Source organism: Cervus canadensis, chromosome 11, assembly GCF_019320065.1.
Source record: "Cervus canadensis isolate Bull #8, Minnesota chromosome 11, ASM1932006v1, whole genome shotgun sequence".
Classification (NCBI taxonomy): domain Eukaryota; kingdom Metazoa; phylum Chordata; class Mammalia; order Artiodactyla; family Cervidae; genus Cervus; species Cervus canadensis.
Window position 1 is genome coordinate 43,120,141 of NC_057396.1, and position 11,251 is coordinate 43,131,391.

General features: G+C 46.1%; 1 protein-coding gene across 13 annotated transcripts in view; it reads left to right on the plus strand.

Moving 5' to 3' along the window:
- Nucleotides 1-11,251, plus strand: part of FHIP1B (FHF complex subunit HOOK interacting protein 1B) — a 32,403-nt gene that overhangs the window by 13,056 nt on the left and 8,096 nt on the right. For 6 of the 13 annotated variants that reach the window (XM_043481343.1, XM_043481342.1, XM_043481352.1 and 3 more), the window contains 6 exons: nucleotides 59-259; nucleotides 4,035-4,114; nucleotides 4,322-4,527; nucleotides 4,920-5,699; nucleotides 8,178-8,356; nucleotides 8,516-8,678. In XM_043481343.1, coding sequence (XP_043337278.1) covers nucleotides 59-259; nucleotides 4,035-4,114; nucleotides 4,322-4,527; nucleotides 4,920-5,699; nucleotides 8,178-8,356; nucleotides 8,516-8,678 — 1,609 coding nt within the window. Of the gene's footprint in view, nucleotides 1-58; nucleotides 260-4,034; nucleotides 4,115-4,321; nucleotides 4,528-4,919; nucleotides 5,700-8,177; nucleotides 8,380-8,515; nucleotides 8,679-11,251 lie in introns of those variants that run through there. The other 7 variants (XM_043481351.1, XM_043481350.1, XM_043481354.1 and 4 more) reach the window with 6 other exon arrangements.

Sequence of the window (11,251 nt, forward strand, 5' to 3'; positions counted from 1 at the left end):
GCTTTGTGTATGTGTGGGGAAGCCCTAAATTTCCAAACTTTCCCTTCCCTTCGTTCAGACCTCTGTGGAGGAGATGATCGCCAGTACCGCCTATCTGGAACTTTTCCTACGGAGTATTTCAGAGCCTGCCTTGCTCCGTACCTTCCTGCGATTCCTGCTGTTACACCGGCATGACACCCACACCATCCTTGACACCCTTGTTGCCCGTATTGGCAGCAACTCCCGGGTATGGCCCCTACCTCTGTCCTGGCTTACCTGGGTGAGCCATCTCCTCTCTCCAACCTTTGTTCTGGGAGGGTGTTTCTGCCCTTCTTTGGCCTTTGTCTCCAGTAATCACTTCAAAGTTAGGTGGCATTTTCTTTCTAGTATTAAACTTTTAACTGTTTTGCGGACATTTTCAATGTGCTTCCCTGCTTTTGTAATATCTGGATCTACATAGGACAGTTATATTTTCTGAATGACTTTGGCCACTCATAGCTGTAGGTTTTGCCAGTGTGCAGCACTTGTAATATGGCATTGACTTGAGATTCTCCTCAGCTGTGTAGTGCTCTGTGGCTTGTAGGTGACTCGAGATCACCTTCAGGCTTTGAGCCTGCTTTATAACTAGTGTGTTCACCTGTTCTTCCTTTTGGATTTGCTGCACTTGAACTGCTGTAACTTGGGGCACCCATTTGCCCACCTGCCTAGTTACATTCCTTCCTCCTGAACATTTTGACTGAATGTTCAGTGTTCACTGTATTGTTCTCTGGTACTGAGGATATAATGGTAAGCAGTGGTTGCTGACTTCATGGAGCTTCCTTCATAGAGGAGGTAGATAAGCAAACGCATAACTGAAATAATTGAAGGTTGAGGTCATTTTTATAAAAAAAAGGCTGCTTAGAAAAGAGAGTGAAAGTGATAGTCACTCAGTTGTATCCAAGTCTTTGTGACCCCATGGACTATAGCCTGCCAGGCCCTGTCTCCCTGAAATTCTCTAGGCAAGAATACTGGAGTGAGTCGTCATTCCCTTTTCCAGGGGATCTTCCTAACCCAGGGATCCAACCCAGGATTAAAATTTGAAAATGTGTTGGCAGGTGGATTCTTTACCATCTAAGCCAGTAGGGTGATCAAAAAAACCTCTCAGAAGAGATGACATTGAACTGAGACCTAAAGGCCATGAGGGAGCTAGCCTACTAAAGAGCAAGTGAAGAACAGTCTAGGCAGAGGGAGCAGTGCTTGCAAAGGACACAAGTGGGGAAGAGGAAATGAAATGTATTTGAGGAGATAAAAGACCAGTGTGACTGGAGGTGTAGTGAGCATGGGGGAGAAAGGAGGGAGAGGTGGGTAAGATTCAGATCATGCATGGCTTTGTAGACCGTGGTAAGAAGTTTAGATTTTAACCAATAGAAATATATATAAAATAGGTGTAAATTGTTTCTAAGTAATAAAGACCTACAGTCTTTCTGGGGGAAATAAAGCATTTGTTTAGCCATGCACTTTATGGCATTTATTTTGGCTCTATCACCATTTTTGTTTCCTCCTTTTATTACAAATAATTGAAGTTCTCCGGGTCTTTGTGTTTGAAATAGAAGTTCTTGAATCACTAAGGGTTCTGGAAAGTTGTTCCAGTTAACTGAGTTAACCTGGTAGTAGGGTTTGAGGTAGGTAAGATTTCTGGATAGCTATGTTTTGTATACTTGACATTCTCCTGAATAGCTAAGTTAGGGTATGTGTGAGGTTTTTAGACTGACTCTGATTTGACCAGTGTTTCTGAACCAAGTGTATACCCTAAAATTTGAAAATGACAATAACTACAACAGATTCTAAGCTCTGCTTTAAGTCTCTTGAGTTAAGTCTTTGGAAGTAGGCCCAAGGCATGTGAACTTTTATAATACTCCAAAATGTAAGTATGATACATGCCTTAGCTTAAGAATTATTGGCATAAACCAGTAGGAAATAGTTGCCAAAGCTTTAATTTTACAAAGATATTGAAAAAGTTTTATTTCTAATTATGCTGAAGTTCAACCATTGTCTTAAATCTATTTGGCCTCATAGAGTGTCCTGTTCATATTCTGAGAATGTTGATTTCCTTCCTAGGGTTGATTTATTTTTTTCCTGTGCTGGGCTCTGTTCATCTTGTTTTTGTCTTAATCTTACCCTAACTTCTTTGATTCTCCCTCAGTGTCTTTAGTCTTTAGCACATATTTCTGTTAGTATTGCATTTGGTCCTCTGGTTTCAGGAGCCTTTTGTGGTCTTTGGGTATTTATTCTTGGCTGTCTGCTCTTGGAGGAACCAAATCTGTTCTGATTTCAGGATTCCCATGTTAAACATGCAGGTACTTTCCCTTTCCTCTGTTTGGCCCCTTTAAGCTTGATTCTATTGGCTTGACTTTGTAACCACTATAGTCTGACTTTCCTGGCTTAAGGTGAATAATGCTGGCTAGCTAGTCTGAGTACCTGAGTATCTGTATTAGTTTCCTATTGCTGTCATAACAAATTATCACAAACATAGTGGCTTAAAACAACACAAATTTATTACTTTACCATTCTGTAGGTCATGTATCTGGTACTGACCTTACCCTACTAAAATCAAAATGCCAATGGGGCTGCGTCTTTTTTGGAGGGCCCAGGAGAAAATCCATTTCCTTGATCATTTTAGTCCTTGGTCATGTTTACTTAATTGTAGTTAAAGGGCTGAGATTACTATTTTCTTGCTGGCTGTCAGCTGGGAACCATTCCCAGCTTCTAGAGACCAGCTAAATCCTTGACTCCTTACACTTTCAAAACCATCAGTGGTGGATGGAGTCCCTCTCATGGTTCAAATCTCTTTCTTTTTGACCCAACTAGAAAATATTATTTGCTTGTAAAGACTCGTGTGATTTAACTGGGCCTCTCTGGATAATCCAGGCTACTCTCCTCAACTTAAATTCCTTAATAACCTTAATCATGCCTGCAAAGTCTCTTCTGCCGTGTAAGGTAAAAAGGTACAAGATCTGGAGATTAGGATCTGTACATCTTTGAGGGACCATTTTTCTACCTACCACACAATCTTTAATGAGTCTGAGTGTTTTCATTAAAACATTAAAACTCATGTTTTAATGAGTCTGAGTGCTAGTTAAGATGGTCATTTAGGATAAATATCCATGCTGACTAAAATGTGAACTGCTATCTTATCTCTTTCCCACCATGACTGGCTTTTAATTTCCCCTCAGTCGTTTGGTAAATGATGAACACCTAGACTGTGGAGGTAGTGCCCTAGACTAAGACCCAGTATTTGTCTTCGAGGAACTCAAGGTATACCTGTCATAAGGAAAGTATAGAGACAGCACTTGGGGATTCAGAGGAGTGAGGGAGAACTTACTTGTGTCTGCTGTTTTTGCCTAGCTGGAGGTGAACCACCCTTATTACTTTTCTGAAACAAAAGGTTTCCCTTGTTTTGGACCCACCTATTTTTTCCTTTTCCCGTCAACTGCCCTTGAACTTTTCTTTATCCTACCTTCTCCGAGAGACACTGGTGTTGGAGAGGTGACTCACACTCCATGTTCACAGCCCCACCTACTTCCTAGCTGGGATTCTTCCAGGTTCCCTCTGGTTTCTTGCTGGTAGGCATTCAGTTACTATGCTGCTACAGTCTGCTGACTGGCATTCACTTAGTTATCATTTTGTGTTGTCTCCTGTTAGACATTCACTCAGTCCCAGTATTTCCTGGGGTCTCTTCATGGATATTCCTTCCATTTAAGTGTTGCTAGAATCTCTGTTGCCAGGTATATAATAGCCAGAGTTTGATGACATGTATGTGGTCTATAGAAATGCATTAAATCTGGTACACGGTTTGTTCCTGTCTGTAAATAATGAAGTCTTGAACACAAAAGATAGTGTAATCATTTATTTAATATTTGAATGATTGTTATATGCCAGGCCCTGTGCCATTGTTGTTTTAAGAGTGGTTGGTTGGGCCTTAGGTTGTGGGGGGCGGTTCCCGTTTGTTAAACATCCTAGAGGGCTGAGAGCTCTTACAGTGAGTGACTCATCTTCCCCGCCCCCGCCCCCCCCAGCTCTGCATGGTGTCTTTGAGTCTCTTCAGGACCCTTCTGAACCTCAGCTGTGAGGATGTCCTGCTGCAGCTGGTTCTCAGGTACCTGTTGGGGCAGGGCTGAGGGATGGCTGATCCTGAACCTTCATGGCTCTTCGTGCCTTGTGCACTGCTGGGGTGATGGGTTGCATTGGGGTTGCTTGTGCATGTCCTCTTGAAACCTGGCTTAGCCCTGTAGTTCCACTGATGTTCTCCCAAACCCTGTCCTTCCTTCCTGATCTGTCCTTTCTTTTCTGCTGTCTTTCTCAGGTATCTTGTCCCGTGTAACCATGTGATGCTGAGCCAGAAGCCGGCTGTGCGTGATGTGGACCTATATGGACGAGCCGCAGACAAGTTTCTCTCCCTAATCCCACGCTGTTGTCGGCACCGTGCCTCCAGCCCACCTCGTCCAGAGCATGCCTCATGGGCACGAGGTGGGCCTAGCAGAGAGGCAGGGAGAAGGGAGGACACAACGGGTATGGCCTGGGTCCTGGGGGAGCGTAGCAAGAATGCGGGGCCAGGGTGAAAGGAGGGAGGTGGCCGTGAGTGGCATTCCATCTTTAGGGAAGTTGATGAGAGGTGTTGCAGGGTGGATCATTAACTCTACCGGAGAAGTTTAGCTTCTGATCAAAGCTGTTCCTTTTCTTCAGTCTGGTCACGCTCTTCTGTTTCTGTTGTTTTCGTGGTGATGGTGGTGAGGGGGGTGTTGAATGAGGAAAAGCTTAATTTGAGTGGTGGAGAGTCAGCTGTCCGAGCCAGTCACTTTTCTGCTGCTTTGTTGCCGTCTCATGTAGTTACCCATGGTGTCTCATCCCTCTTCCCGCACCTCTGTCTCTTTGATCCCTCTTATGTTCTTTCCCCTCGGCAGGCCCTGGAAGCCCAAGTGTTGACTCCTCTTCTGTGGTGACGGTACCCCGGCCCTCCACACCATCTCGTCTAGCCCTCTTCCTGCGACAGCAGAGCCTGGGTGGCTCCGAGTCCCCAGCCCCAGCCCCTCGCTCACCAGGGCTTGCCACGTCCCCAGCCTCCAGCCCTGGCCGCCGGCCCAGCCCTGTGGAGGAGCCTGGTGAGCTGGAAGACAATTACCTGGAGTACCTGCGTGAGGCGCGCCGTGGTGTGGACCGCTGTGTCCAGGCCTGCCGTACCTGGTCTGCCCCCTATGACGGCGAGCGGCCCCCTCCTGAGCCCAGTCCTGTTGGCTCCCGGACTAAGAAGCGCAGCCTACTGCCCGAGGAGGGCAGGGACAATGCGGGGGAAGGGGAGGAGGAAGAGCTGGGGAGTGGGGGGCTGGCTGGGGGTGCACGGGGAAGCCTTGGCCATCTGCCCCCTCCCCAGCTCAATGGGCTGCCAGGACCATGGCCTGAGGGGGCCAAGAAGGTTCGTCGGGTGCCAAAGGAGGGAGCTGGGGAACCACTTGAGGACACCTCTGAGGGCATGGCAGGACTAGAGGGCTTTGGGCAGGAGCTTCGGGAGCTTGAGGTGGCATTGAGCAATGGGGGTGCTGGCTCTGAGCCCCCTCTAGAGCCTTCACTACCTCTTGAGGAGGAGGAGGCCTACGAGAGCTTCACCTGTCCCCCTGAGCCCCCTGGCCCCTTCCTCAGCAGCCCTTTGCGGACTCTCAACCAGCTGCCAAGCCAGCCCTTCACTGGTAAGCTACTTAGCCTAGGTCTTCGCCTTTGTGTACTTTGCATGTTCTCGACCTGTTTGTGCTAGTTTCTGAGACTTCTTGGCCATGTCATTCCTGTGTACTTGCCTAGCTCCTCATCCATTTTGCTTGGGTCCCCTCCAGATACATATCACGTCATACTTGTGTCTCTGTGTCTGTCTGTACATCTTCCATGCTTGTGCTGGTTTGAGTATTGACTTTTGTCTAAGCCTTATGTGTCTGTCCTATGTGCATGTTCCAACTCTTCCTCAGTCTGGCTGTTTCCTGGGATGTGTGATCAGGATATTTTGTGTTTGGTGTTTCCTGGTAAATCATAGTAATACATCTGAACCATGTGTAAGACATGTGCTGTCCTGTTTGTGAGGCACCTGTAAATCATGCTGTTCTATGCTGTTCCCACCAGTGTATCTGTCTGGGTGTTGGGTCTCCTGTCAGCTCTTCTGTGGCCCATAGTCAGCTCTCTGATGGACTTTCCTTCTTCAGCCCTGGCCTCCTTTCTCCCAGCCTCTTTAGAGAAGGGCTCAGTTTCAAGTTTCTCCTGTTCCCTATCCTTGTACCTTGCCCTGACTGCTCGGTAAGCCTTTCTAAGGGTTTATGGTTAGTGGTAAGAATTGCAGCAGATAGAGTGAAATACCTCTGTCTGGGTAAATTAGATCAGTGACATACTGCTATCAGGGAAAATGACAACACTGGCCTTGACCCCCCAGCTAAGTTTGGTTAGCTGGTTTGTTTTGGTTTCTTCCAAAGACCCTGGGGCTAGACCTGGCCTGAGTGGCTTGGCTAACTCCGTTTTGTTTTTGTTTGATCCTGCTTTACCCAGCCCAGCCCGCACCTGGCTCTTGTCCCTCCTCTATATACCATCCTGGGGGTTTTTGGGAAGACACTTCTGGGAAGCTGTGTAGTGATTTGGACTAGACATTCCTTGAGTTAGTGTCCCGTCTATGTCTTTGATGCAGGTAAATCACTTACTGTGATGCTGGTATGTTGTGAGAACTCAGCATGTGGTAGCTTAGGATTATTATCTCAGGCGCATGGCATATAATAGTTGACCAAGGCACCACATGTCTTCCTGTTGTTTGTAGTTAGGTTATTGTGCATTGATCAGTACAATCAGTACATGTTCTGGGCCCGGGATATGCTGCCATGCTGCTTGCACATCATCAGGCCTTTTGCTCTTTAGTAATAACAACTCTTGCAGACTACAGAGAATAGGTGTATTCATTTACTTAGCCTCTGCTTTGCTCTTTCCTTTTCTATGAAACTAGAAGGTGGTGTGCAGGTTTTACCATTTTCTTGAAGTGTTAACTGAAGCTCTCTGTCTTTTTTCTTCTTCATAAACTCATCTGAGGTTTTGTCTTGTAAAAAAGTCCCCTGGAGATGACAAGGGGTATCTTAGGCCTTGCTAAACCAAGAGTTGATTTAGAGCTAAAGCTAGTTGTGTGTGTGTGTAGTGTGAAGACTATTCTAGGATCTTTTTCAGGATTCAGTGTCTCTTGCCCTTCATTGTTCTCCTGGCTTAATTCCTAGGGTAGTTCATAGGCACAGTCCCTTTCCCCCACAAATCCTTGACCAGACAGAATGTGATGGTTCTACTGCACTAGTGTTGGTGACCTGGCTTAGTTGAGGCCAGTTCTTCTAGAAGGCCATTCTAATCCCTTCTGCTAGTCTCTTTTCCACCAAAGAGTCTGTCCTGGATCAGTTTTCTCTGGCCCTGAACTAAGCTGTTTTTTCCTACAGATTCTATCTTACCATTTTTGTTCCCAGTTCTTGAACAAACCTGATTATTTCTTTGGTTCTCCAAAGATTTCTCCCCTTTTAAGTTGACCAGTATAGTCACCTTCTTTGCCTTCATTATGCTTTCTTCTTGCTTTATTTCTGACTCAGGTCTAGTGTTATTCTCTGTTGTGTGTGTAACTTGATTTCTTCTTTTGGTTCTAATCACTTACTCACTTGTTCTTTCTTCAGTTGTTCTCTTGGGTGAAGCTTTTTAAAAAACTGAGAAATATCATATAGCTTATAGTTATTATTGAATACTTAAAATTTGCTGGATTTTGACCTAAATTCTGTATATCAGTCTCTCTTTGATCCTCTTAATAACTTTGTGATGTGGGTGTTTTTCTTATTTTAACAAGTAGGAAACTGTGCTTGGAGATTTTTGATTCATCTAGTAATTTTACTAGTTAACAGTAGAGCTCAAATTTAATCAAGTCTGTCTAATTCCAGAGCCTGTGGTCTGGCTCTTCAGCTAGAATGTGTATAAATCTGGCATCTGGCCCTCTTGTGGGTTCATGTGGTGTCTGCCATTTTATCTTGTCCAGAATAGGTGTTCGCAGGATATTTAAACATTCCCAGTGACTGACATACAAGTAATTTTCACCTAGTGGGGGATCTCGTTTTGGGGAGGAACGTGTGTGATGTGCACTGTGTTCAGGCCTTGTATCCTTGTGCCCACCTCCCCAGGCCCCTTCATGGCTGTGCTCTTTGCCAAACTCGAGAATATGCTGCAGAACTCCGTCTATGTCAACTTCCTGCTGACGGGGCTGGTGGCCCAGCTGGCCTGTCACCCCCAGCCCCTGCTCCGCTCTTTCCTGCTCAACACCAACATGGTCTTCCAGCCCAGTGTCAAGTCCCTGCTGCAGGTGTGCGATGCATGCGTGCATGGGTGCGTCCAGGCTCCACGGTGGGCCAGGCCCACAGCTGGAGTGGCCCTGGGGGTGCTGGGAACAGGCCTGGTGGGTCTAGAAAGGACTATGTCAGTCTGCAGCCACCGAGAAATGTCATGAAGTTGTGCTTCATAGGTGCTGGGCTCTGTGAAGAATAAGATTGAGAGCTTTGCAGCCTCCCAGGAGGACTTCCCAGCACTGCTATCCAAAGCCAAGAAGTACCTCATTGCCCGTGGCAAGTTGGACTGGACCGAGGGCCCTGCAGCAGGACCTGCCCCCCGCCGATCTGATTCCCTAGGTGAGGTCTACCCTGCCACCACCTCCCCTTCCTCCCTAGGCAACTAACTAGCTCAGGTTAATTGAATTCTTACTAAGGTGGTGGGAACCCTTACTCCTTACTGGAGAGTTGCAGAGAGTAGAATCTTGATTTTGTCTTCAAGGTCAGAGGAAAAATAGTTGTGTTCACTGAAAGCCAAATCAACAGTATCAGCAAAACTACTCTAGAAGCTTGGGATAGGTAAGGGGACAAATAGTTTCTAGGTTGAGATTGTTTTTTTTTAGGTTGCGATATTGTTAAAGCCTGGTGGAGGATATGACATTTGACACGGGTCTTGAGACATGGGTAGGACTTGGGTGGCAAAGGAGTGGGATGACTTTATTATTTGTTCAGGAGATAGCATGAACTGTTTATCTGGAGCAGGGAATTTGAAAGGTGGTGGAATAGTTGTAGTAAGGCTGGGAAGATTTCCTCACAGCAGAAGGTTCTCAGAGTAGAAGTTGGGATGGGTGGAAGTTGTAAACTTTTAGGCAGTGAGATACCAATTGGAGGTTCTATATGTGGGAGTGGAGAGAGAAGTATGTAAGTTTCATGTGCTAGGTGCATTGGAGTTAGGAAAAGATGGAGTCAGAAGAGCAATCAGGAAGTGTCTGCCATAATGCAGATGTGACCTGTGAGGCTTGAATTAGATTGAATTAGAAGAATTTGATAAGGTGGAAGTGGGAAAGAAGTATTGGCAGTTGAGTGAGTAGTTGTGAGGTATAAGGAAGAAGGAAGAGTTATATATGATGTTTTAAATTTAGATCTTTTATCAGCAAGTATCTTGAGTGCTTGAGCTTCCCAGGTAGTGCTAGTGGTAAAGAACCTGCCTGCCAATGCAGGGGGCATAAGACATGCGAGTTCTATCTGTGGGTCAGGAAGATCCCCTGAAGGAGGTATGGCAGTCTACTCCAGTATTCCTGCCTGGATAATCCCTTGGACAGAGGAGCCTGGCGGTCTACAGTCCATAGAGTTGCAAAGAGTTAGACATGACTGAAGTGACTTAGCACACATCTAAGTGCTACATCTTAGTACATCTGGGTGCTTGCCATGTGGTGTTGTCTTTGGTACAGGGGACTCATGGAGGTACAAGATGAGATACTTATTTTCAAAAAGCTGATAATCTAGACAGGGACTAGAGGACTGTCATAAGTGAGGGAGCAAGGTCCCAAAGGTGGTGGAAGTAAGTAGGATCCAGGGCACCAGGGAAATTTTTTTTCCCCTTTTGAGGCAAATGAGAGATCAAAGGAGGAAATGATATGTACCAGTGGAGTTTTGAGATGTAGAGGAAATTTTAGGGAATTTAAGTCATCCTTTATTTGCTAATCTAAGTAGGAAGCACAATAATATGCTGAGCAAGAAAGCAGAGGTGAGATGAGGGCTTTCGGAGGAAAGTGTGTAGGTTGGGAAGAGAGTACCAGGAGGATTATTATAGAGCTGTGAAGGCCCAGCTGAAGTTTCTTAGTATGACTTCCTCATGGTCTAGTGCCAGGAAGTAATCTTGCTTCCACAGTCCTGGTACTATGTTCACTGTGGAAGGGTCCAGGGATATAGGGGTAAATAAGACAGAGTGCAAGCCCTCAAACTCACAGATTAATGTTTGAGGAGAAGACGTGAGAACAAATTATTGAAATGCATCGTGATAGGGCAGTAAAATGGGAAGTGAGTGGAGGCCAAATTAGAGGAAAGTTGGGTATAGGAGGATTAGGGCAGGGATGAAAACATCAAGGAGAACAAAAACTAAGGCAGAAGGGGCTACAGAAGCATGAGAAGAGCCTGGAAGGTTCCGGGGGAGCAGATAGATGTGGGTGCCAAAGCCGAGGGCTCTGTAGAGTCTCTAGAAGAGGTGGGAGGAAGTGTGTGAACCTGGTTGTAATGGACTCTGAAAGCCACATTTAATGTATCTGTTTAATGTATCTCTGTCGCCAGTATTAGAGGGAGAGAATGGGAATGATATCATGATCTGGAGACTAGATCCCCAGAGTCTAGGCCCTAGGTCTTGGACAGGGACAAGAATACATCCAGGGCCAGGAGTCTCAGCAGGAAATTAGAGGAGAGAAGGCAGTATTTTCAGTGGTTCATTTGAACTGACATGAAGTTGTCTGGCCACAACCAGTGGGAGGATAGCTTTGGTGGTTCTAGGAAAGGAATTGGTGGAAGGCCAAGTGGTAGCACAGGAGAGTAGATCTTGGAGGGACAGTGGTGTGTGACAGATCTGATAAAGTCACTGAACTCTGATTGCATATGTAGCCTCTGTGGGTATTGAAGGAGCAGAGGGTGTGGCTGAGGTGTCATAGATGGGCAGGGGGAAAGGGGAAGTGTTTGACTCTAGTATAGAGGGCGCTGGGCAGCAGGAAGTAAGGGCATGTTACAGACTGGGGAGGAAGAGCTTAGTGATGTAGAATAGTGATTGGAAAGGGAGGAGCAGTAAGAGAATCCCTCAAGGTAAAGGGACCTGGAGAAGGGAGGAGTCCTGTCTGGGAATGAAGGGTTGACTGAAGACTGAGTATGGTGGTTGACTGGTGGGAAGGCTGGATGGAGGGAAGGAGGCTGAG